Source organism: Malus sylvestris, chromosome 13 (assembly GCF_916048215.2).
Source record: "Malus sylvestris chromosome 13, drMalSylv7.2, whole genome shotgun sequence".
NCBI lineage: Eukaryota > Viridiplantae > Streptophyta > Magnoliopsida > Rosales > Rosaceae > Malus > Malus sylvestris.
Genome location: NC_062272.1, coordinates 20,599,706 through 20,626,410, shown reverse-complemented (window position 1 = coordinate 20,626,410; position 26,705 = coordinate 20,599,706). Strand labels below are relative to the sequence as shown.

Genomic DNA, 26,705 nt, shown 5'->3' with positions numbered 1-26,705 from the left:
TCAATCCAAGGGTGACGTTATATTCAGCATGTCACAGATGCCATTAGATGAAGATCTAAATCTGGACCTTCCTCCAATATTTGATCGTTGGTTGGATAGTTCATGTCCAATATGTTGTGAAAATTATTCAGGTGATTGTCTCTTATATCTTGATCTTCTTCCGGAGTTTGATCATTCTCCATATGTTACTTATCACGTTTGCTGTCAAAGTTCTTGCGTGGTTTAACGAAATGTTGATATGGAATATTGTCTAATTATTAAAAATGCTGATTACAAAGAATTTTTGAAGTTGGAGTTTCATGATTTAATGAGTTCATAAAAACTTCTGGATATGCTGATTTAATTGGGGTCGATGTCTTCTACTTCAAAATTTTCAAAGTTTTGGTTGGTATTATAAATCATGAAGAAGGAGAATGTCAAGGTTGCGAGGTATGCCATTAAGGGTGCTTTTCACACTTCAACAGTCAATATTAAATGCTCCAAATATCTATTTGTTTGGACCGGCATAGTTCAATTTTATCCCTCCAAATCATATGATGATCCGAATTTGAGGACGAATTCTCTCCAACCAGGTGAGAATGATACATGCTAAGGACTAAAGGCGTTATTACATAAAATTACTGGGAGCTGGGATTTAAGTTTTATAATATAATACATGCATTTTTGGAGTTATAATGCATGTATGTAGCTTTAAATTTATGGCTTATGGAATTCCTAGGTTAATGACATTTTATGAAATCATTTAGTTTTTTAGGAGTTATATAGTAAGACTTTATTTTTTGTGTCTTTCCATATTTTTCACTTTAAGTTGTAAGCCTATAAATACTTGTATTTGTAAAGAAGAAGGGGATAAGTTGTTTGAATTATCATATTGATATTTGAGTTGTAAACTCGTTTTTATGTGCCTTTATCTTGTTTAAGAGTTTGCATCTTTGTTCTTTCTAGTGTCTACATTGTAGGCTGGTACTAGAACCAAAGTTCTTAGGGTTTTCAGGTCTCTCCTCGCACTAGGAGATAGTGGACCATATCTATCTATCATACCTATCCATCCTTTTTATCCTAATTTTGTGTTCTAAATTCATTTTATTCGTTTTTATCTGTTGCACCCTGCATCAGTTGGTTATCAAAGCCCTAATCGATTCTTGGGTTATTATGTTGCTGTTGTTAGGTTTTTACGAAATCGATAACTTAGTCTATTGGAGTTCTCTACCAATTTATGATGAGTATGATGAAGATTACATGCTTGTGATTAAAGTAGCTAATGAAATTCAATTTACTTTGCAAATCGAAGCTTATTGTGTTGCTGATTGGGATTCTGCCCTGATTCTGGATGAATACAATGGTGATGAAGATTTAGGTTCAATGGTTGAGGTACTTGTGGTAAAATCTATTCTACATTTCTATAACTTTTATGATTATGTTTAGGAATCGTTCATTGCTTGTCACGCTACAAAATTTTACTTGGAGAAAAGAAAATTTTCACATTGTTCGAATTATGTCTATACTTTTCAAAGTCTAAAAATATCAAGATGTTTGCTGGAAATTGTATGTGCACTCAAATGCAATTTATGTCATCAAGAAAAGATTAAATTCACTGAACATGACAAAGTGGAGAAGAATGAAATTATTTAGAATTTTGTACTATTTGGATATGTTGATGCATGCTGAATTTGTGGTTCTTAATTGGCTATTGTGGCAAGTACTTGTTGGGTATCCGAAAGACATAGGAAGACCAAACAGAAATCGGGGAAAAGTTCATTCGAGAAGAACATATTATGTGTTCCATGATGGGTTTCTCTTTAAAGGGAATCAACTTTGTATACCTGAGTTTAGTTTGAGGCTGCAGATCATTAAAGAGTTACATAGCGATGACTGCATTGGAAGGGACAAAACCTTTACACTACTGTTTTTTTTTTCTCATTTCTAGCCTGCCATGCGCAAATGGCTTACCTTATTGCCTGTAAGAAGACAATGGATGCTTCGGAAGTTGTTAAGCTATTCTTTGGCGGAGTGTCATATTTGATGTGTTCAATGTAAAAAACCTCATTCCATACAGATGGGACATCGACGATATTGGAAATGCAAATTCGAGGGCGAATTTTCTCCAAATCGAAGAGGATGATGAATGCCAGTTCGCTAGTGCATTTATTGAATCATTGGGCTAAAATGAATGACTATAACAAATTAGAAAAGCTTAATAACAGCCATTAGTAGCTCCTAATAATAGCCAGGGCGTTTTGGATGTTTTTTGGCTGATTAGATTACTTTCTTTATGTAATTTTCAATTTTTTGTCATTTTAGGTTTATTGCCTTTCTAATTTCTGAATATATGTTACAAAATGGTTATAAAAACTATTTCTTTCTGTAAGATGAAGGAGTTGGATGTTTTGTTGGTGAATGAAATATTCAGAGAGATTTATATCTCATATTCGTGTCTTTCTCTTGTTTAAGAGTCTGGTGCTTTATTCTTTCAAGTGTCTACATTGTAGGTTGGTACTAGAACCAAAGTTTATAGGGTTTTCAGGCTTCTCATCGTACTAAGAGATAGTGGACCATATCTATCAATGTTATCTATCATTTTATTTTGTTTCTATCCGTTGCGCCCTGCATCATAATCATTCTAAGTCCAACCATGCTGATCGACCTTATCGTCCTAAAAAAGATGCAGCAAACTCGCAGGTGGCACATCGCAAAATATGCACATCTAGATTCCATACACCAAAAAAGAATTATGTTTTATGCATAAATAAATTCATTAACACACCACATTTTTGATATAACACATCGCAACTATGCAATATAAGCTTTAATATTCTACATCAACAAATAAGATGTAAAATGAATTTGAATTTTGTCGATACCTTTATTCATTGTCTTTTTCTTTTTATAATTTTTTTTATTTTTGGGTTTTTGAGAAAGAATAAATTAGATTAGATTAGACAGCAGAAATTTGAGAAAAACAAAATTAAAATGAGGGAAGTGGGAAGAATTATCTAACCGAGCTCAACTCAACTTGCTAACATCACCCCCCAGTGTGCACATCCTTATCCTGCACTCCATATTACCTTTATGTATTTCAGTGGTTATTTTCCCAACAGTACTCCCCCGGCGCAAATTAGCACCAGCAAAGCTGTTACTCTAATCTCCCGGAATATTTCCCACCGAAGATCCAACCCGTTAACCCATCTCCATCCGGGTTGATCATACGTAGCTTAGATCTCCTACCGATGGACTCCGATGGACCCGCCCGCCATTCTTACTCCCGTTCTTCCTCTGAGGTTTTTCTTGGTCGCCCGACCCGCATACGATGGAGCACTCGATTCCACATATGTTACTAAAGCAAGAGAACAACCCATTGCTCCCATCGCTGTGTCGCCGTGTGTGGCGCATTTCACTGGATTTAAAGCTCGAAAACTCTCCCCTATCATACACTGGCGGGAGCTCCGTCCGCCACCGCTCTAGCTTCGACTGCAACCCCTCCACGCTGTCATCCTCGTTCCATGCACCCACCACAACCGAGCTCTCGTTGTCCTGGTCCATTCGCTCCTTTGCGATCGCCGCAGCCACCTCCGACGGTGACGGCCCCAGCTCCGACTCCGTTAGGAATGGAACAGCCATGAGGTTCGACTTTCTTGGCGTCGCATACGCGTTGTAGGGCGACTGCAGCCTCTGGAATGGCGACTTGCCAGCTGGCAGAGCCGACCTCCGCGCGGGGGTAGCACCAAAATTGTCCACCAGGGTGAATTTCGGGGAGGGCTTGTGACTGGCAGGCATCTTTCTCGGCGGTTCTTCCGCTTCGGAGGCGCTGAGGACGAAGCTGGCCGGTTTCTCGTTGCCATTGCTCTCGTTCTTCGGTGGGTCATGCGCGCGAACATCGGAGGCGCTGAGTGCGGAGCTTGGCTTCCCTTTTTTGTCTTTCCAACTCTTTGGTGGGCCCACATCCGAGGCGCTGAGCATGGAGCTCGCCTTCCCCTTTCGGTAGCTAACATCCGACGCGCTGACTACAGAACTTGCTTTTCCCTTTTTGCCCTTCCTGTAAATTATATCTGATGAGCCGCCAACCAACGAGCTTGCTTTGGAACCGCGACCCTTCTTGCTTTTTCTAGCGCTGACGTCTGACGAGTTAACCACGGAAGTTGCTTTTTCCTTTTTACCCTTATGTCTGAATTCCTTTTCTCTCAGCTCTGACCCGAACATTGAGCTGGAGTCGCTCTTGGTGCGCCTCAGCTCGGGCTTCGAATACGTCGTCATTTGGCTTCCGGTGTGGTGGGTTTTGGTGCTGCGCGGCGCGTCGTCTTCGCCCATCAAAGTTTTATATCCAACTGCTGAGGCGCTGAGTTGGGAATACAAGGGCATGCTCCGCATAGAGCTATGAAGCAGCGCCACGCCGATGTTTAGAATCCCCTGCGGCCGACCCGAGGGGCGGCGCACCTGGAGCGCCACGAAACGCATGCCCACTTGAGGATGGTGGTGGTGGGGCTTTGCTGGGGTTGGAATAAGGTTACCAACCAAGATACGGACGGTTCCCACGTGAACGTCCTTGAACCAATGAAGGGCGTAGATCTCGATCATGACCGCGGATGTGTCTTCATGCAAGAAGTCCTCGTCGACCCGGAACACAAACTTGTCGTTCCATGTAGGGTTGTTGTGGCCTGAGGTGTCCACCCGTGTTGAGAGTTTTCGATCCGGGTGCACCCATGCAACGGCGTATGTGCGCATGGAACGCGACATGGGCGCAAGGTCCTGCGCTGATATTACGTTGAGTTCCAAAAGCTGGAAGGGAGCTAAGATTGATTGGGACATTGTCGCGATAGAGTAAAATAATTCAAATCGCGCTCAAAGCTTTTAGAATGGAAATTCAAATAGAAGCGAGGCTAGAATCTACAATTTACGTATTTTCTCTTGTATTTAGATGTGACAATTGATAGGAAATCAAAGAGAAGGACGTCGTTGGTGTGTTGTTGAGAAAGTGGCGATGGTGATGGAGATGATGGAGATGGCTCCGCTCGTCGTCCGAAAAGAGGTGGCGGACGGACGACGAGAGGTGAGTGGAGACATCTAATGGGAAGGAAAATATGTTTGGAAAAAAAAGGGAGGGGGAGAGAGAAAGAGGGCAGCTGCAAGGTGGAATTGTGTAAAAACAGCATAGAATAAGGAGGGTCCGTTATTTGAGAAAGACAAATGACAACGATGGGTGTTACAGAGTGTTTGACCCCACGCTTTTTGTTTTGACTAGGTTTAATTTGGGAAAGTCGAGAGAGAGAGGGTTGTTAATTTTGGTTTAGTTACATGTACCTACAGTCCCTAATCTAAATTTAGGGTTTAATTAAGTGTGGGATTTTATGGTCCTTTCAATCATGTGTGATCGTCTTCAGCTAACAGTAATTTTGTTTTGTTTTTATTTTTTTTCATTTTCTTTGTTTTTTGTTGAGAGCTAACAGTAATTGTTACCAGTATCACCTTACTTAAGTCGTTATCCTAAAGCCATATTTAGATAGGGAATCAAACTGCGGGAGATGCTTTGGCTTTAGCTGGTAGAGAAACCAGAGAGTAGCGATGAGATGAATGTAAGCATAAAACACATTAATTAAGTACTTTGTAATATTATCCGGGAAACTGATTAATCTAGTTACTCTGTAATAATTATTCATGTGTGTATATATCTTATCTTTTTTATGTTAAACCGAAGTCGGTTCAGGTTCCTAATCATCGATCTTCAGTCTAAACATTTGATGAAGATTCCAAGTCTAACATAAATTCTTTTGTTTGCACGATTAAAGTCATTTTATAAACCAAGTGAAAAATTGTTTGCCTCTCCAAAATACAAACTTATAATTTTCGGCCTAAATGCGTATTTTACATCATGTTAATTAGAAAGCTACCGGACAACAAAAAACAAGTAAAGTGTTCATCCAAAACATTTAGCGATGAGAGGCTCTAAGCCTCTAAGGAACGTCGTCATTAATGGAGCTATGCATGCATGGTGTCCATCGAGAGATTTTTTAGTGTGACCATCACACGAGGTGGTACACCACGTATCTCTATATATATAGTGGGATAATTGTGTTAAAAAGTTAATAACTTAAAAATTAAAATTTTTTACCACTTACATAGAAACACATAATGTACCATCCGTGTTCCCGTCATAATTAAAAATTTCTCGTGTCCATCGGGTGACATCAAACACAGAGTACGTAGCATATGCGTGAGAAGTTGAGAATATCTTCAGATTTACAACTTGAACCCCATGTATAATGAACTATGCATTTAAAACAAATTTATTTGTATTGTTCCTCATAGTTTACGGGTCACTAACTAGCACACACATAAGGACATATGTTTTGCTAGTAATTTATCATTACTTCAATTTAAAACCATAGTTAGAAGCAAAACCCTTTTATATCAGAACATTTTATAGGGCACGAGGATTGCAGACCGACGTTTGGGGCATGAAGATCGCAATAGGCCGTTATCTTATCTATATAAACCGTGAAAAGTCTACCATTTCAGTATACCTTCTTCAATTCATTTATCCATCCAATCCCCGGTTGCTTCCCTTACCAGCTATATCCAAGGTTCTACAAGGCACTACTTGGGCGGCTGATAAGAGCCTAGCGCCTAGAGGACTAGGCGGGTGCTTGGCAGGGGCTTAGGTGGGCCCTCTAGAAATTCATGGAGTATGAATGTTCCACAAAGACGAATTCTTTCAAATGTGGAAATGTTACAGCACCACCTACAATAGATTGGAGAAAGAAAGGAGCAGTAACACCTATCCAAGACCAAGGAATGTGGTATGTAAATAATTTAATTTGGAACTTAATCAAACAGTTTCTCATATTCTAACTACGATTTAATTGCAATATTAAAAATCTATGTCTATTAATCTAACCATTATTTAATTTATCCAGCAAAAACAATAAAATGTTTAATTTCAATGAAATACTTGCATGATGTTGTTGCAGCGGTGGCAGTTATAGAAGGGCTTACTAAGCTTACAACTGGTAAATTGATATCTTTGTCTAAGCAAGAGCTGGTTGATTGCGGCCTAAACAGTGTGGACCAAAGTTGTGAGGGTGGATTGATGGATGATATTATTCAGTTCATCAATCAAAAGCGAGACTAATTTGTTAACTACATTGTAAAAGATGAAAGATTGATACAGAGGAAGAGGAAGAAGATAGAGAGAAACAAGAGATTCTAGAGAGAGAGTGTGTTTAGAGAGAAATAGGAATTGTATTGATTGAATGAAAAATGAAATCTTACACAATTACACACTGTTTTTATACTAGTAAGCTTAACAACTTTTAACCAAATACTAACAACCTTCTAACTATATTACTAACTATATTGTATTACATTTGTACCCTTAATATAATTACCCTTACACGGGCGTTGATGGTACTTGCAGCACCACGAAGGAGGCCAGCCATGCATCCAAGATAACTGGCCACGAATGTGGCTGCAAAGTGCAAACAGTGAAGCTGCCCTTCTGAAGGCTGTTACTAATCAACAATTTATGTTGCCATTCATGCTGGTGGTTCCGACTTTCTGTTCTACTCAAGTGGTGTATTTACAGGAACTTGTGGAACAAACCTCGATCATGAGGTTACCACTGTTGGTTGTGGAGTTAGTGCTGATGAGACTAAGTACTGGTTAGTGAAGAACTCATGGGGCGCAGAATGGGATGAAGAAGGGTACATAAGAATGCAAAGAGATGTTGAGACAAAAGGTGGTCTTTATGGCATTGCTGGGGAAGCCTCATACCCCACTCCCTGATACGTGCATGATCAACTTATACGTTTAATACAATATGCTCAAATAAAACCCAACCAATATGAAGCCCAAAGAAACACACCAAAAACCCAATGTTTTCAAATTTCTACCCCGGTGAAGATTCAGGCCTAAAATAAAATCCTTGGCCACCGTCTTTGACAATTTGGAACAAGAAATATAGTGGTGGTGTTTGGCGTTTTGGTTAGGAAAACTGTGGAAGTACACGTGGCACAGCTTGCTGTCTCTCCGAGCAAACCAATGAACAAAAGCTCACAGTAAAATACTAGTTCATGGCCAACCTAACTAATTTCTCCCGCGTCCACAGCCCTTCATGGCCAACGTAACTTATTTTTCGCGTGTCCACAGCCCTTTTCTTTTTTTCTTTATTAAAAAGGTTAAAATGGTGATTTCGCCACGACATTCTTTTTTTTTTTGAGATCGGAAAGACGGACAAAGACGTTTCAGCCTCCCCTAATCCCACAGTACGATTCACCAGGATAGGAATCGAATCAAAGATGCGAAGGCCTGAAATTTGTCTCAACCACTAAGGTATGGTTTGGGGTTGAGGTGATTTTAAAAAACGCTGGTATGAAAAAAAACTGGGAGAGTTTTTGGTGTTTGGTAAACTTCCAACTTGCAACTTTTTTTTTCTTCACAGTTTTAGATGAAAAAAAAGTCAAAAAACAGAAGCAGCAAAAGGAAGCTTTGAAAAACTGGCTTTTTAGATTTTGCGCAAACCTCTAAAACACGGGTGATCAGTGACCCTTTAATGAAAGTTTCTGGCAATCCTACCCTTTATCTCATAGTCTGCTTCATATAAGAACTCATCAATCAATGCACGTATCGACATACAACACCAGCCAAATATCTTCTTTCCGAGAAACATTTATGCAAGGGAAATATGAGAATCAACCAGAAAAAAAATCAAATTGAACCTAACCCCTCTGTCCCCCCCCTTTAAGAAAACATGTTCTCGGAAAATGGGTTAGAACCCTACATTTTGAGGTGGAGCTCTCTACTGGTGTGCACAAAGTAAGTTTCTAAACTATACAATCCCATATTTACCTAAGGCATAATTTAGCTTGCTTGAAAGTGGAAAAAAAGTATAAGCAACTAACTGAAAAATTTTTGGGTTAGAAATTTTCTCGGGAAACAAACAAAACCCAAGTGAGGAAACAAACCTCGAAGCGAGTTTTGGACTTCATTGAAATCGAAATCACAGGAGGAGTGGAGGGCCTTGCGGTGCTGGAGACACTACGCCAAGTTGTTGATGTCCTTCTGGTCCTTCAACACCTTCACCAGATCGTTGTTGTATGAAATCAACTTCGAAATTCCAGAAGCTTCTCCCATTTCTCGGAGGAAGCTTCTTCCTTCATATCTATCATCCCCCTTCTACTCCTCCCAGTTTCAACTCTACTAAAGATCTTTGATGATGAGGGAGAAAGTGGCGAAAAGAATGGAATTTGGTGATGAGAGAAAAAGTGAAGAGAGAGAAAGATAGAGAGGCAGTTGGACAGGAAGGAGAAAAAAATGGAGATGATTCTAGAGAGAGAGCGTTCTAGAAAAGTAAAAGAAAAGAGAAAAGGAAAAAAATGTAACTTGTCACAGCTGTTTTGCATAAAAGTTTCTCAAACACTATCATACTGTTTTTTTTTTTTCCAAAAGCACTTTTACAAAAAAGTTTACCAAACACTCTACCGCTTTATTTCACAACTGTTTATCTTCACAGCACAGCAGAAGCAACTTTTTTTTAAAGCACATCAATACCGAACCGGCCCTAAGTCACTCCGTTATAGTTATGTGTCCACATCCTTCAATGACATTTTCTTTTACCATAAAAAGAAAAGCAAAAAATAAAAAATAAATATCTCCAACCTGTTTCGATCCTTAAACCCCACCCCGATCATCCTTCTCTCTCCCATTTCTGCCAGGAAACAAGTTTGTAGACATAAGATAGAGAGAGAGGTATGCCTTGATCACTATTTTTTTATACTAACGCCATATTTCAAAATGAGGGAATAAATTGGTCGGCTCTGGACACTACTTAATTACACTATTGTTTGGTTCAGCGAGTTAATTAGAACTCAAGCCTTATTACCCAGAAATAATTCACCATAAAAGATAAGGGTAGGTGAATTTGTTCACAAGCTTCCCCATTTTTCTGGTCAATTTCATGTCATTGCCTACTTTGCTTTATATGGATCATGGATGTAGATGTCCAATCCCACGTATAGGTATAGGGACTAGCAAGGTTGCCAGCGCGATGCTGCGGGTTTTAAAGTTGTATAAAATATGTCAAAATTCTAAACGTATATACTTATAATGAGGAACACAAGAGGTTTCCAAGGGTGGGAAATTTATGTGTGAAAATTCATTTATAATCTTATTTACAATGAGGAACAAAATAGTCCAATGGTGGAGCAATATTTACATGAGTAACAAAATGTGTCCATGGGTAAGGCTCCGCATTGGGTAGAGCTTTCTTCTTTCTTCTCACATGTAGGTTTTCTTTTGTATGTTACATTACAGATTGGGAAGAACAAAAAAGTTGTTAATGTAAATAAATAAGTCTTAGTACAAATGAGAGAACAAATATGGGTGTGGTTTGAACTATAGATGATAACAATGAAAATACGTTAGAATAGTATTGCCTTATATAAGCAAAAAAAAACCCTAAACTTTACAGCCTATACGAATCCAAGTTACCATTCATACTCAAACCAATCAATTCAATCATGCTCAAACTGATTATGTGTAATACGTAAGAAAAAGTTATAAATTATGTTTGGCACATGTGTAATTAGCTCTAATTACATAAGAGTTTTTATATGAGTGAGGAATATGCATTTGGTCGTTTCTTAAAAACATTGTACCTAATTCTTCTGTCCCCAATTCCTCACTCTTACACCTCAAATTCAGTATTTGTACTCCTAAGTTGTCCACAAAAAAAGAAAGTTAAACCTACACGCAGATAATGTTACAAACTCAACAGTTAATATATTCTTTGTTCACACAACTTATAACACTAATTAAAAATAGTCAACCGCTAAATTCAGCACAATGTAACGAAACTTAAACAAAGGAATAGTATATGCTGTAGAAAAAGTCAATCAATAATAACTACTGCAGTTTCTCGAAAACTAATTCCTCAATGAAAATTTTTAACATTTTCATCATCTAAAAGATTTACTGCTTGATACATAGTTTCTTCTAATAGGCACAGAAACAGATTCAAAAGAAAATTTCTAGTTAAAGCCTAAAAAGTTTTGCATTGAGGATTGTGGATTTACCGATGAAGCAGAAGATGGTGGAAAAACTCCTATGCTTCCTCTTTGTCCCCTTAAAATCTGATGAATAAATTGTAGCCTATAATTACCAAAACTTCTCAATTAATCAAGACATGTTCAAATTCACGCTAAAATAATAATTGGTTCCGGACCCACTATTCATCAAAATTCATGAATTATGACCCAGATTTCGAGATATTCATGTGAGGGTTTTCTTACATGCTTAATTTTCCGAGTATGAAAACTAAAAATCAAACACTGTCAGCAAAACGAATGCAAATTATACTATAAATACAACAACAACAAAGCCTTTTCCCACTAAGTGGGGTCGGCTATATGAATCCTAGAACGCCATTGCGCTCGGTTTTGTGTCATGTCCTCCGTTAGATCCAAGTACTCTAAGTCTTTTCTTGGGGTCTCTTCCAAAGTTTTCCTAGGTCTTCCTCTACCCCTTCGGCCCTGAACCTCTGTCCCGTGGTCACATCTTCGAACCGGAGCGTCAGTAGGCCTTCTTTGCACATGTCCAAACCACCGTAACCGATTTTCTCTCATCTTTCCTTCAATTTCGGCTACTCCTACTTTACCTCGGATATCCTCATTCCTAATCTTATCCTTTCTCGTGTGCCCACACATCCAACGAAGCATCCTCATCTCCACTACACCTACGTGTTGATGCTTCACCGCCCAACATTCTATGCCATACCGCATTGCCGGCCTTATTGCCGTCCTATAAAATTTTCCCTTGAGCTTCAGTGGCCTACGACGGTCACACAACACGCCGGATGCACTCTTCCACTTCATCCATCCAACTTGTATTATATGGGTGAGATCTCCATCAAATTCTCCGTTCTTTTGCAAGATAGATCCTAGGTAGCGAAAACGGTCGCTCTTTGGTATTTCCTGATCTCCGATCCTCACCCCTAACTCATTTTGGCCTCCGTTTGCACTGAACTTGCACTCCATATATTCTGTCTTTGATCAGCTTAGGCGAAGACCTTTAGATTCCAACACTTCTCTCCAAAGGTTAAGCTTCGCGTTTACCCCTTCCTGCGTTTCATCTATCAACACTATATCGTTTGCGAAAAGCATACACCAAAGAATATCATCTTAAATATTAAGTTTGTGATCTTCGCTAGATTGCTCCGGTCATTAGTGTGGATAAGTATGTAAATGGATAGAGACAGGAAGCAAACACAAGATGTACGTGGTTCACCCAGATTGGCTACGTCCACGGAGTAAAAGAGTTCTCATTAATTGTGAAGGGTTTACACAGTATATAGGTTCAAGCTCTCCTTTAGTGAGTACAAATGAATGATTTAGTACAAATGACATTAGGAAATATTGTGGAAGAATGATCTCGTAATCACGAAACTTTTAAGTACCGAAGTGTGGTATCGTCTTCACTTGCCTTATCTGTCTCATAGGTAGATGTGGCATCTTCTTTGGAAGTACTCTTCCTCCCTCCAGGGGTGGTATCTTTAACTGGTGGAGATGCACAAGGTAATGTATCAATTTCACTTGACGCTTACTTGTAGTTTCAGGCTTGGTCAAGCGCGATACAAACCATGTAGTAGGAGTCCCCCAAGTCGCCGAGCTAGGGGATCTGCTGAAAGAGATGACAGACAAGGTAAGCAATCAGAGCTCCAAGTAATCAATCCCAGATCAGAAGTTTGATTTCGAGTTCCGGCTGATTGTTATCATTCTCCTTATCTTGCAAGTAGCATGAAGGATAAAGAGAAGAAAAGGAGAAAATGTGATATGAGATACTTTTGCTTTTGAAGAAGTAACTTTCCACAGGCTTATTCTTGAACTGAGCTGGAGGGTTTTCTTGTTTCCTCCAGAGTATAAGGCCGACTGAAGAATTTGAGGGTCAAAACAAGTCCATCAAATTTAGAGTACGTTCGACCCTGCTGATATGGGATACTTTTGCTGTTGACAAAGTAGTGGATGTATCGGCACGTGTTCTGTTGCGCTTGTCTCCACATGCTTCCTTGTATCCTTCTCACTTGCCCTATTTGTTCCTCAGGCAGATGTGGTATCTTCTCGGGAAGCATAAGATGTTAAAGATGAGTACTCGAGAGCAATGGGGTTCCAGGCAGTCAGTTCCGGACTGGAAGCTTGATTCCAAGTGCTGACTGATTGCTCTCTTTCTCTTTGTCTTGCAGGTAAGAACAAGGCCAAAGGAAAAGACAGGGAAAAAGCATGATATGGGATACTCTTGCTTTTAACCCTGATGATATGAGATATTCTTGCTCTGGTGTAGCTTGTTTGTAGAGGTATTCTCGGGGAGAAAGAAAGCTGAGTATTTCGAGAGGCTTCGTTGGGAGTGCCCTCTCAGATATGAGGAAGGGTTGAGCATTTTTGCAGGTCTGCCTGTCCGTTGAGGATGGAGGTCGACATATATATGAGTCTCCCTAACAAGAAGGAGTAATACTATTTTTTTACCTTGCTTGGTCATAGCACGGTAGTGGGAGCTGCCAGCTTCACGTGTTTTAACTCTGTCAGAGCACTTTGAAAAAGTGGTCTATGGTATCTGGAAAGCTGATGTTACGTGTGAAGATTACAGACAAGCTTTATCCAAGGAGATCTGGCTCTCGAAGTTGAGAAAGCGGTGTGAGGATTACAGACAAGCTTTATCTAAGGGGCTCTCGAAGTTGAGAAAGCGGTGCCTCTTCGGTTTTCGAACAAGCAATCCTGTCGGGGATCTGTCTCTCGAGATTCGGAGAACGGTGCCTCTTCGATTTTTGAGAAAGCAATCCTGCTAGGAGTTTGGCTCTCGAGATTCAGAGAGCGGTGTCTCGTCGCTTTTTGAGAAAGTAATCATGTTGGGAGTCTAGCTCTCGAGATTCGGAGGACGGTGCCTCTTCGATCTTGAAGCAAGCAATCTTGTTGGGAGTGTTTTCTCGAATGTGAGTAAAGGTTAGGCCTGTTTGCTAGTCTACCTTGCCACGGAGCACAGAGGTTGACCCACAGGGACTTTCCAATTATCCAGCAGTGGTCCTGTTCCTTTACCCTTGTGGGTAATAATATGGTAGCTAGACCTTCAAAATTTATGTGTCTAAACTTTGTTAGTACTGTTTCTTTGCTATTCTTTTACCCTTCTTGGTCATAGCGATGTAATGGGAGCTGCAAGCTTCACGTGTCTAAACTTTTTCAGAGATTTTTGGCAAAGTTATCTGTGGTACCTGTGAGCTGATGTTGCGTATGGAAAGTGAATGATTGAACAGTAACATTCACATGCTTTCTACTTCACTAGAAATCTTCGACAGAATGCCCGTAATTTCCGCAAAGTTGAGTGTGCATGTGACAGGTGCTGACAAGGCTGAAAAAGCAGGTGCCTCTTCGATTTCTGAGATCGGCCCTCGTGGTCTCTGAGCAGCCCAGCTTTTGAGAAAGCAAGCGCCTCTTCGATTTCTGCGATCGACCTTTGTGGTCTTTGAGCAGCCCAGCTTTTGAGAAAGCAAACGCCTCTTCGATTCCTGAGATCGGCCCTCGTGGTCTTTGAGCAGCCCAGCTTTTGAGAAAGCAAACGCCTTTTCGATTTCTGAGCAGGCGCCTCTTCGATTTCTGAAGCTCCATCGAGTGCAGATTTTTATAGAGGCTGGTATTAAGTTCCAAAGCACACTTGAATCTCCACAAATAGAAGCTCCCTTCTAAGATCTTGATTTGTCCGACCTCTTTTCTCTTCAACACCTTTGAAAATGTATGGCCCCTCCGACCGTCGTTTTGACTTGAACCTTGTTGAAAAGGCAGCCACGCCTTCTTCAGACAACATATGGCGCCCATCCTTCTTATCCCCTACTGGTCCTCTTACCGTTGGGGATTCCGTGATGAAGAATGATATGACTGCTGCGGTGGTGGCCAGGAACCTTCTCACTCCTAAAGATAACAGACTACTTTCCAAACGGTCTGATGAGTTGGCTGTTAAGGATTCTCTGGCTCTCAGTGTTCAGTGTGCAGGTTCTGTGTCTAATATGGCCCAACGCCTATTTGCTCGAACCTGCCAAGTTGAATCATTGGCGGCTGAAGTGATGAGTCTCAAACAGGAGATTAGAGGGCTCAAGCATGAGAATAAACAGTTGCACCGGCTCGCACATGACTATGCTACAAACATGAAGAGGAAGCTTGACCAGATGAAGGAATCTGATGGTCAGATTTTACATGATCATCAGAGGTTTGTGGGTTTGTTCCAAAGGCATTTATTGCCTTCGTCTTCTGGGGCTGTACCGCGTAATGAAGCTCCAAATGATCAACCCCTGATGCCTCTTCCTTCTAGGGTGTTGTCCAGTACTGAGGCTCCGAATGACCCCCTTCCGGTGCCTTCTCTTTCTGGGGCTCTGCCGACTGCTTAGACTTCTCCTAAGCAACCTTTGTGAAGGCTCCCTCTTGTTTGTTTATTTTGACTCGTGTATATGTATATATTTGTAACTTCTTAGAGATATCAATAAATTAGCTCTGTTTCATTTCAACGTATTGTGTTAAATACACCAAAGCCTTCTTCACTAAGCTCTATGAATTTTTCTTTTGTTGAAGCTTGTATGTTGAAGCTTTGTGAGTGGAGCATGTAGGTTGAGGTAGTGTTCCCTTAATTTCCCGAGTGGGGAAAACTTCTCGATTTGAGACTTGAAAAATCCAAGTCACTGAGTCGGGTCGGCTATATGAATCTTAGAACGCCATTGTGCTCGATCCTTTGTCATGTCCTCCGTTAGATCCAAGTACTATAAGTCTTTTCTTAGAGTCTCTCCCAAAGTTTTCCTAGGTCTTCCTCTACCCTTTCGGCCCTGAACCTCTGTCCCGTAGTCGCATCTTCTAACCGGAGCGTCAATAGGCCTTCTTTGCACATGTCCAAACCACCGTAACCGATTTTCTCTCAGTTTTTCTTCAATTTCGGCTACTCCTACTTTACCTCGGATATCCTCATTCCTAATCTTATCCTTTCTCATGTGCCCACACATCCAACGAAACATCCTCATCTCCGCTACACCCATTTTGTGTACGTGTTAATGCTTCACCGCCCAACATTCTGTGCCATACAACATCGCCGGCCTTATTGCCGTCCTATAAAATTTTCCCTTAAGCTTCAGTGGCATACGACGATCACACAACACGCCGGATGCACTCTTCCACTTCATCCATCCAGCTTGTATTCTATGGTTGAGATCTCCATCTAATTCTCCATTCTTTTGCAAGATAGATCTCCAGCTTGTATTCTATGGTTGAGATCTCCATCTATGGTTGAGATCTCCATCTAATTCTCCCATCTCTATATAGAGATAGAGAGACCCGATAGAAGCAGAAAGCGACAGTGATATTTGGAAGAACGAATATATACTATATATATAACTCCTTTTCTTTTTCCCAATTTATATTTACTTTTCCCTTCTCCTCCTTCAAGAGTCTCTTTACTTTCATGATTAACTTATACTGTAATTTTCTTCCATCCATGATAAAAAGTACTTCTAATGCTATTCTCCTTGTTGGCTCAAACCATGTGGCATATTCAATCCTTTTAGGCATATCTATTATGGTCGTCTAATAACCATTTCATTCTTAGTTTTTAATTTTTACTTTTTGTGTTTGAAATATGAGGAGAATATTTGGGGAGAATAAGGGATGAAGAAGGATGGTGAGAGCAAGAAAAAAAGAAGGATTGTAAACAACTTAAATAAAATGTTTTTACCCTTAATTTTGTGCAGTCCTTCTATTACATTTCTTCTTCTAGATTTCTACCATGTATTTCTTACTTCATCTGTAACACAAAAATGAAAACTAAAATCTGTAACACAAAAATGAAAACTAAAAACTAAAGATATGAAATGCTTATAAAATAGGCCATACATTTTCATGTCCTAGATAAAGTTCCATGTTAATGGCATTACTGACCGTAATCTTTTTGGGCATATAGACCGACATACTGGTGCGAGGTACGCTGGTTGGAACTCAAGGCATGCTCTGCTAGTTTTGGAGCAAGTTTTTCCCGAGGAACATGTATATATAGATCCTACCTGAGAGACTTCATATGAGGGATAATGCATTCAAAGACTTTAGTAATTCACTTTATAATGAGTTACATATTTGATATTTGTGTCAAATCCGTATGAGCAGTACTTCTAATTGTATGTGTGTGCGTTTGTGCGTATATTAACTAAAATCAAACTCAGGTTCAAGAAGATAGAGAATATACTGGAAGTCATTGCCAACGGAATTCGCAGAGGATTCACCTTATGACCCACCTAGTGCTGATGGAATCCCAACTGTGAACATCGTTAAAAGCAGCCTTCAGGTGAGTCTCATGAATTGCGGACCAAGCAATGAGATTTAAGATGTATTCAGATATCTCAACAAATTCAGTTCAACAAAAAAATATATTCCAACAGAAATAATATTCAACACACAAATTTAAAAACCCAATTGCCATAACAGATAATGCAATTATTAGATTGCAAGAGGAGAACAAGGTGAGTCTTGAAACTGCTAACTTGTTAATCATTTCATCAGAATCACACATATCTAGTACCTACCAAACCAAACAATTAACTAAAAAATCGAACAACAACAACAACCAAGCTTTATCCACTTGAGGTCGGCTTAATTGAAATTTTAAACCCTAACTATTTGGAGTTTTGATTGCAGGCAACCAACCTCTACTTATATTATGCCCGTTTGCTTTCAAGTTGCAGGCTTTTGGTGGACTGGGCAATCCTGATGGAAAGACTCGTTTGCGTTCATGACAAAAACAGTGCAACAAAACCTCCAAACATGCCTAAATAAACAAACCATAGCATAAATTAATGAAAGAAAATCAAATACATTACGTTTAGCAGATCGTTCATTGTTGAGGGCAGCTGACAATGCAACAAATAAAATAACAACAACAACAACAACAACAAAGTCTTTTCCCACTAAGTAAGGTCGGCTATATGAATCCTAGAACGCCATTGCGCTCGGTTGTGTGTCACATCTTCCATTAGATCCAAGTACTTTAAGTCTTTTCTTAGAGTCTCTTCCAAAGTCTTCCTAGGTCTTCCTCTACCCCTTCGGCCCTGAACCTCTATCCCATGATCGCATCTTCTAACCAAAGCGTCAATAGGTCTTCGTATCATATGTCCAAACCATTGTAACCGATTTTTTCTCAACTTTCCTTCAATTTTAGCTACTCTTAGTTTACCTCGGATAACCTCATTCCTAATCTTATCTTTTCTCATGTGCCCACACATCTAACGAAGCATTCTCATCTCCGCTGCACCTATTTTATGTACGTGTTGATGCTTCATCACCCAACATTCCATGCCATAAAGCATTGTCAGCCTTATTACCATCTTATAAAAAATTTCCTTGAGCTTCAGTGGCATACGACGGCCACACAACACGCCGGATGCACTCTTCCACTTCATCCATCCAGCTTGTATTCTATGGTTGAGATCTCCATCCAATTCTCCTTTCTTTTGCAAGATAGATCCTAGATAGTGAAAACGGTCGCTCTTTGGTACTTCCTGGTCTCCAATCCTCACCCCTAACTCATTTGAGCCTCTGTTTGCACTGAACTTGCACTCCAAATACTATGCCTTTAATCAACTTAGGCAAAGACCTTTAGATTCCAACACTTTCTCCAAAGGTTAAGCTTCGCATTTACTCCTTCCTAAGTTTCATCTATCAACACTATATGATCTGCGAAAAGCATACACCAAGGAATATCATCTTGAATATGTCCCATTAACTCATTCATTACCAATGCAAAAATGTAAGGACTTAAAGATGAGCCTTGATGTAACCTTATAGTTATGGGGAAGCTTTCGATTTTTCCCTCATGAGTTCTTACGGAAGTCCTTACTCCATCATACATATCCTTTATAGCTTGGATATATGCTACTCGTACTATTTTCTTTTTTAAAATCCTCCAAAAAATATCTCTTGGCACCCTATCATACGCTTTTTCCAAATCTATAAAGACCATATGCAAATCCTTTTTCATATCTCTATATCTTTCCATCGATCTTCGTAAGAGATAGATTGCCTCCATTGTAGAGCACCCTGGCATGAACCCGAATTGGTTATCCGAGACCCGTGTCTCTTGCCTCAGTCTATGATCAATTACTCTCTCCCAGAGCTTTATTGTAGGACTCATTAACTTAATACTCCTATAGTTCATGCAATTTTGTACGTCGCCCTTATTCTTGTAGATAGGCACCAAAGTGCTCTTTCGCCACTCATTTGGCATCTTCTTCGTTTTCAAAATCCTATTGAAAGGGTCTGTGAGCCATCCTATACTCGTCTCTCCCAAGACTTTCCACACTTTGATCAGTATATCATATGGGCCCACTGCTTTTCTATGCTTAATCTTTTTCAAAACTACAACCACTTGTACCTTCCTAATTCGGCGGTAAAATGAGTAGTTTCTATACTCTTCTAAATTACTCAACTCTCCCAAAGAAGTACTCCTTTCATGTCCTTCATTGAAAAGATTATGAATATAACCTCTCTATTTGTCTTTGACTGCATTCTCTGCAGCAAGAACCTTTCCATTCTCATCCTTGATGCACCTCACTTAGTTTAGGTCCCTTGTCTTCTTTTCCCTTGCTCTAGCTAGTTTATAGATATCCAACTCTCCTTCTTTGGTATCTAGTCGCTTATACATATCGTCAAAAGTCGCTAGCTTAGCTTCTCTCACAGCTTTCTTCGCCTCCTTCGCTATTCTATACATTTCACCATTTTCATTGGTCCTATCTTTGTATAAGGCTTTACAACTTTCCTTCTTAGCATAACCTTTGTCTGTACCTCCTCCTTCCACCACCAAGATTTCTTTTGGTGTTGAGCAAAGCCCTTGGACTCTCCTAATACCCCTTTTGCTACTTTTTGGATACAACTAGCCATGGAATCCCACATTTGGCTAGCTTCCCCTTCTCTATCCCAAACGCATTGGGTGATTACTTTCTCTTTGAAAATGGCTTTTTTTTCTCCTTTTAGATTGCACCACTAGTCCTTGGGCACTTCAAGGTCTTGTTCTTTTTTCTCTCTCTTTTGATATGTACATCTATCACCAACAAGTGATGTTGATTAGCCAAGTTCTCTCCCCATATAACTTTGCACTCCTTACAAGTTATATGATCCCTTTCCTCATTAGAAGAAAATCTATTTGTGTTTTTGACGACCCACTTTTGAAGGTGATCACATGTTCTTCTCTCTTCGTTTTCGTTGGCTAAAAAGAGATCGTATGCCATTCTTAAAGAAAATCTATCTGTGAAAAAAATTAACAAAAACTAGAATTTTAAGAAGAAAAAAAATGATGTTATTTTCTCTTGTAAGGGACCACACCAGTATCTGATTCAATCGAGGATTTTTTTTTTTCTTCTTTCTTTTTTTTCGTTTTTTAAACTTATGGGTTTTTCTGGGCTTTTTCTGCTCGACGATGGTGCCAACATCGGCTTTTATGGAGATTCTAAGACGACCCACGATAGTGGAGGTGTTGGGCGAGTTGATGATGTTCATAACCCCTATGTGGATTGTTGTGATTGTTATTGGGGGTTTTGTTGGGTGGGCGTGGAAGCCCAAATGAGTGAGCTTGGTTGGCCAAGAGCTGTGCAGAAATCAAACGATATTGGCGAGGATTTTCAAGATTCCAAATGTAAGGAAGAGAGAAAAAATCTACCTTTGGGGGTGTCTAAGTGGTGGCAGTGGCTACTGGAATTGAGAGAGAACCAAAGAGATTTTTGGTTCCTGGTTTTTTTGAGAGAGAGAGAGAGAGAGAGAGAGAGAGAGAGAGAGAGAGAGAGAGAGAGAGAGACCGAGAGATATGTACTAGAAACCAAAGCCAAAGCACCCACGGATGAAAGACACGTAGAACCAGAAGGGCATAAGCGTCATTTCATTGTAGAAAAGCTGAAACAAAACGCAGAGAGGAAAAAAATTGGAGGGCATTTCCATCCATGCACTATAGATCAATAGTGCCAACCCAAAACTGGGTTGTAGTATATATAATTTCAAATTGTTTGAAGACCTACTTTACTTACATATATTGATGGAATCATGTGCATCTTACTGCCTATTGGGTTTTGATACTAGGAAATGATTTTGACACGCATGTTTATTTCATGTTTATTTCAAATGCACACTCTTGTTTATTTGCCTCTGAATTTAATAAAACGGGAACCGTTTTAAATAGGGATGTGCATAAAAAGAAATGGTGCAAAAATCATTTCCATTGATATTCGAATCGGGATCGGGACCAAACTGAAATGTTGTTTCTTTCTTTATGCCGAAAGTCACATGTTCTTTCTTCCTTTGGATGAACAAGAAATGAAGGTATATAAATTATAGAATGCTACATAAACAAAAAGGGAGTCACAATTTCACATACATATGATATTGTTTCCAAAACTAAGCGGGTACAGCCAGCTGCTTTGACATGTTCCTTGCATATTTGGACATAACCGGTTGATTAGGGCAGTGTACTCTCTTTTGCACTCAAGTTCGAATCTCTCCTCGTAATATAGATTAGATTAAATAGAATACGGCTTGCATAAAGAAAAGGCTACATGTACATTTGGTTATTAGCAAGGGCAACTGAACATGATCTGTTACTCACTTGAGGGGCTCTAATTAAATTCAATATTGTTTTAAATTTACAGGTCAAAGGCACAAAAATTGTAGATCTCAAGCAAGTAAAAGAATATAGTTTAATAAAGCTTGTTGAATGTACCTCAGAAGCTTTTCAACCCGCCACTAAAACATGCAACTCTTCTTCTCCAAACTCTTATTCGGCTTCCGGGTTCACAGAATTCAATCAAGAATCCGAAAGTTTGGACTTCGAAGCCATTCAGTGAACTCAGTCTGACAGAAACTTAGAAGAAACTGATAAGGATAAAATAGTACCTCATTGTAATGGTAACTCATAATAGTTACTATTTTAGTTAGATAGTTACTGTAGGGAATTTATTTTGTTTTTACCCAAAGTGTAACTATATATACATGTGTAATATTAATTTGAGAATTAATGAGAAATAATCAGAAACATTATTCTCAATATGGTATCCTCCGCTAGAAGTCTACCGACTTTGATCCTTTAGCTTTCTCAGTACCCAAACACCTCTTTTCTTCTTATTTTCTCAGTGCCCAAACATATCTCTTCCGCTCTTTTCTTCTCTGATCTTGCACATTCATGGCGGCAAATTCCTCCCATTCTTCTTCTCCGGTGATCGCGCAACCTACTTCTTCTCCTCATGATGCTCCACCATTTTCTTCCTCTCAGATCTCGATCAACTCCATCACGGTCCACAACATTGGCAGCATGGTCCAAATGAAGTTCAAACGCCACAATTATCTCGTCTGGAAGTCTCTCTTTGATCCGATCTTCCACCGCTACAAGCTCGCTGGAATTGTTGATGGATCTGAACCTGCACCGCCTCAATTTCTCTGTGATTCTTCCGGCAATTTCACTTTTACTCCTAATCCTGCCTTCGAGTTATGGTATGAGAAAGATCAAAATATCATCATCTGGATTAACTCTACCCTATCTGAGGATTTAATTCCTTTCACCGTCGGTGTCCAATCTGCTCGAGAGTTATGGCAGAATCTTGAACAGCGATTTGATGGTGTCTCGCTTTCTCACATTCATCAACTTCGATCAAATCTTCAATCTATGACCAAAGGCAGTTCATCTATCTCTGAGTATCTCCAGCAAATCAAGGAAGTCACCGATGCCCTCGCAGTTGTTGGCGCGCTTGTCGATGATCGTGATCTTCTTCTGATAATTCTCAATGGACTGCCTGATGATTATGATTCGTTTGTTGACTATGTGCAATTCCGTCTTGCTAATACCTCTGTTGATGATCTTCATGGTTTCTTGCTCAGTAAAGAAATGGCCCTTGCAAGAAAGAAGCATACAACAGACTCCTCTGTTGAACCCTTTCAAGCGTTTCATGTCCAACCATCATCCACCAATGCTCCTCCATTGCTACCTACGTCGCCTATTCCCCCTCAACTGCAAGCCTACCATGCTCATCCTCAGCAGTTCTATAATTCTCAGAATCAACGCAATTCTTAGTGATTTACCAACAATCAGCGTCCCTACAACAACAACAATCGCCATCGCTTCCCTCGCTCCACCAACAATTCACAGAATCATGTGGTAATCGTGGCGGACATCGTTTTTACAACAATTTTAAGCCTAATCCATGTCAAATCTGTGAAGATCCCAGCCATCAAGCCATTGATTGCAGCAATCGTATGAATCCTAATTTTCACGGTCGTGTTCCTCCTGCTAAGCTTGCAATGTATGCAGCTCCTCCAGTTAGTTCCTCTCATCCATGGCTTCTTGACTCTGGTGTAAGTTCCCACATGACCAACAATATTCAGAATTTGCAGAATCTGCAACCCTATCAAGGTCCTGACAAGGTTTATATTGGCGATGGCCAAGGTTTGCACATTCATCACTCTTGATCTTCTTTACTTAAAACTCCTGATGATACCTTTCAATTAAAGAATGTTTTACATGTTCCTCAATTGAAACATGATATGCTCTCTACAAATATGCTTTCTTTGGATAATTGGTGTTCTATAACTCTAAATCCTTTTGACTTTAATGTCAAGGATCTTACTACGGGGAAGATGCTTTTTAGAGGTCCTGTTCGCCAAGGTCTCTATCCCTTCTATGCATCTTCTCATTCTTCCCACAAGTATCTTGCTACTACTGCAATAAGGACTTCTTCTCAAATTTGGCACCAACGCTTGGGACACCCGACGATCAAGACTTTTAGAACTGTTATCTCTAAGTCTTCTCTGCCTATTACTACTTCTGTTGATAAGTTGTTTTGTTCAGATTGTATTTTGGGCAAGTGTGCAAAATTGCCATTGCATGATTATGTTAGTCTCACATCTAGACCACTAGAACTTGTTCATGCTGATGTTTGGGGACCAGCACCATTGTTATCTGTCAGTGGTTCCAAGTTCTATGTTCTTTTTGTAGATGACTTCACCAAATATACTTGGTTGTATCCTCTCAAGAATAAATCAGATGTCTTTGTTACATTTGTTCAATTTCAAGCTTTGGTTGAAAATATCTCTGGTTTCAAGATTGGTACTTTGAGAACCGACTCGGGGGGTGAATTTCTCAGCTCTTCTTTTCATCGGCATCTTACTTCTTGTGGTATTCAGCATCATCTCAGTTGTCCACACACTCCCCAACAAAACGGTTGTGCCGAAAGAAAGCACCGACATGTTGTTGAAACTGCCCGAACCTTATTGATAGCTTCTAAGGTGCCTCATAAATTTTGGGTTGAAGCTTTTCTCACTGCCACTTACCTCATCAATAGGTTGCCACCTCCTTCAAAACCATCTCCATGGGAACAATTTTTTCGAAAGCATCCTGATTACAATCAACTCAGGGTTTTTGGTTGTAGGTGCTACCCTTGGTTAAAACCCTATATCACCTCTAAATTAGATGCCAAGAGTAAACCTTGTGTCTTCCTCGGTTACAGTTTGATCCATAAAGGGTATAGATGCCTCGATCCCATCACAAATCGAGTCTATATCTCTAGACACGTCTATTTTGATGAGACCTCATTTCCTTTTCACACACATCCATCTTCCTCTCCTACTTCTCCTTGTGACTCCTCCCCTTTTTCCTTGGTCTTTCCCCATCTCTACCCTACCGTGTCCTCCTCATGCCCTGCTACTCCTACATCCCAAGTCTCTGCCTCTCCCATACTTCCAACCCCACCTCTACACCCTGCATCATCTTTGCCAAACCCTGCACCATCTTTTCCACCTAACCCTGCACCCCTATCTTCTCTACCTATCTCTTCTATTCATCCTATGCAAACTAGGTCTAAGTCAGGGATTTTCAAACCCAAAGCTTACACAGCTACAAAACATCCTTTACCCTCCCACATTGACAGTGAATATGTTCCCTCGACCTATCTTCAGGCATCTAAGTACCCTCATTGGTGAGCAGCCATGCAAGATGAATTTAATGCTCTGCAGACTACAGGAACCTGGAATCTTGTTCCTTCTTCTTCTTCTCACAACTTAGTTGGCTGCAAGTGGGTTTTCCGCATTAAACGTAAACCTGATGGTTCTGTGGATCGTTATAAAGCCCGTCTGGTGGCTAAAGGTTACAATCAACAGGAAGGCATTGACTTCAGTGATACTTTCTATCCAGTGGCAAAACCTGTGATTATCCGGATCCTTCTTACCTTGGTAGTTCAGTCCAGTTGGTTCTTACATCAGTTGGATGCCAGCAATGTTTTTCTTCACGGTTCTTTAAAAGAAAATGTGTATATGACTCAGCCTTCTGGATTTGTTGATCAAGAGAATCCCAACTATGTGTGTCATTTGCAGAAATCTCTCTATGGTCTTAAACAAGCCCTTCGGGCTTGGTTTGAGAAACTTCAAACTGCACTCTTATCACTGGGATTTCGAACATCACAATCTGATCATAGTTTATTCATACTTCATCAGCATGTTCTTGTTTTGGTTCTGGTCTATGTTGATGATATAATTGTTATTGGCCCTTCTTCCACTCATTGTAATGATGTTATTTCAAAGCTCAGTGCTCAGTGCTCAGTTTCCGGTCACGGATTTAGGTGATCTACATTATTTTCTTGGCCTTGAAGTACAGAGATCTTCATTAGGTATCTTCATTCATCAATCCAAATATATTCTGGATTTACTCAAACGATCACACATGGATTGAGCAAAGCCTTGTCTTACACCCCTTGGTTCTACTAAGCTCGATCTTTCTGGACCTTTCCTCTCTGATCCTACAGAGTATCGATCAATTGTCAGGGCTCTCCAATACTTAACTTGGACCCGGCCGGACTTATCCTTTGTTGTTAATTTGGTGTGCCAGTTCATGCATTCACCCAGAGAGCAACATTTTCAGGCCGTCAAACGGATTTTACAATACTTAAAAGGTACACTTGGTCTTGGTTTGTGGTTTCCAAAATCCTCCTCTTCTCTGATCCTTAAAGCCTTCTCTGATGCTGACTGGGCGGGTTGCCCGTGGGATCAACGATCTACAAGCGGGTTTTGTATTTTTCTTGGTCCATCTCTCATTAGTTGGTCTGCAAAGAAGCAACACACAGTTGCTAGATCCTCTACCGAGGCTGAGTACCGCTCTTTAGCTCATACTGCAGCTGAACTCACTTGGATCTGTCAATTATTCACTGATATTGGTTTCCAGTTACCTATCATTCCTCAGATTTGGTGTGACAATGTTTATGCTATTGCCTTAGCATCAAATCCTGTCTTTCATGCTCGTACTAAGCATGTCGAAATTGATTATCACTATATTCGTGAGCTAGTTTTAGCCCACTTGATCCGAGTTCAGTTTGTTTGCAGTGCTGATCAACTTGCGGACCTCTTTACCAAGTCTCTTCCTCGACAAAGATTTCTTCATCTTCGGTCCAAACTTTCTCTTCAATCCTCTCCGTTTAGCTTGAGGGGGTGTGATAAGGATAAAATAGTACCTCATTGTAATGGTAACTCATAATAGTTACTATTTCAGTTAGATAGTTACTGTAGGGAATTTATTTTGTTTTTACCCAAAGTGTAACTATATATACATGTGTAATATTAATTTGAGAATTAATGAGAAATAATCAGAAACATTATTCTCAATAGAAACTACTAGTCTATAGTTGTTGTGAC

The 26,705-nt window shown here is 40.0% G+C and overlaps 1 protein-coding gene and 1 pseudogene across 1 annotated transcript; one reads left to right on the top strand and one right to left on the bottom strand.

Moving 5' to 3' along the window:
- Positions 1 to 2,839: 2,839 nt before the first annotated feature.
- LOC126597418 (uncharacterized) lies at positions 2,840 to 5,131 on the bottom strand. The gene has a single exon (XM_050264219.1). It carries the CDS (start codon positions 4,801 to 4,803, stop codon positions 3,202 to 3,204), a length of 1,602 nt encoding a protein of 533 aa, XP_050120176.1. The 5' UTR covers positions 4,804 to 5,131; the 3' UTR covers positions 2,840 to 3,201.
- On the top strand, positions 4,976 to 7,776 carry LOC126595341 (vignain-like; annotated as a pseudogene).
- Positions 7,777 to 26,705: the final 18,929 nt, after the last annotated feature.

Coding starts and splice junctions, on each gene's coding strand:
- LOC126597418 (XM_050264219.1), bottom strand. CDS start 4,803: ATGTCCCAATCAATCTTAGCTCCCTTCCAGCTTTTGGAACTCAACGTA.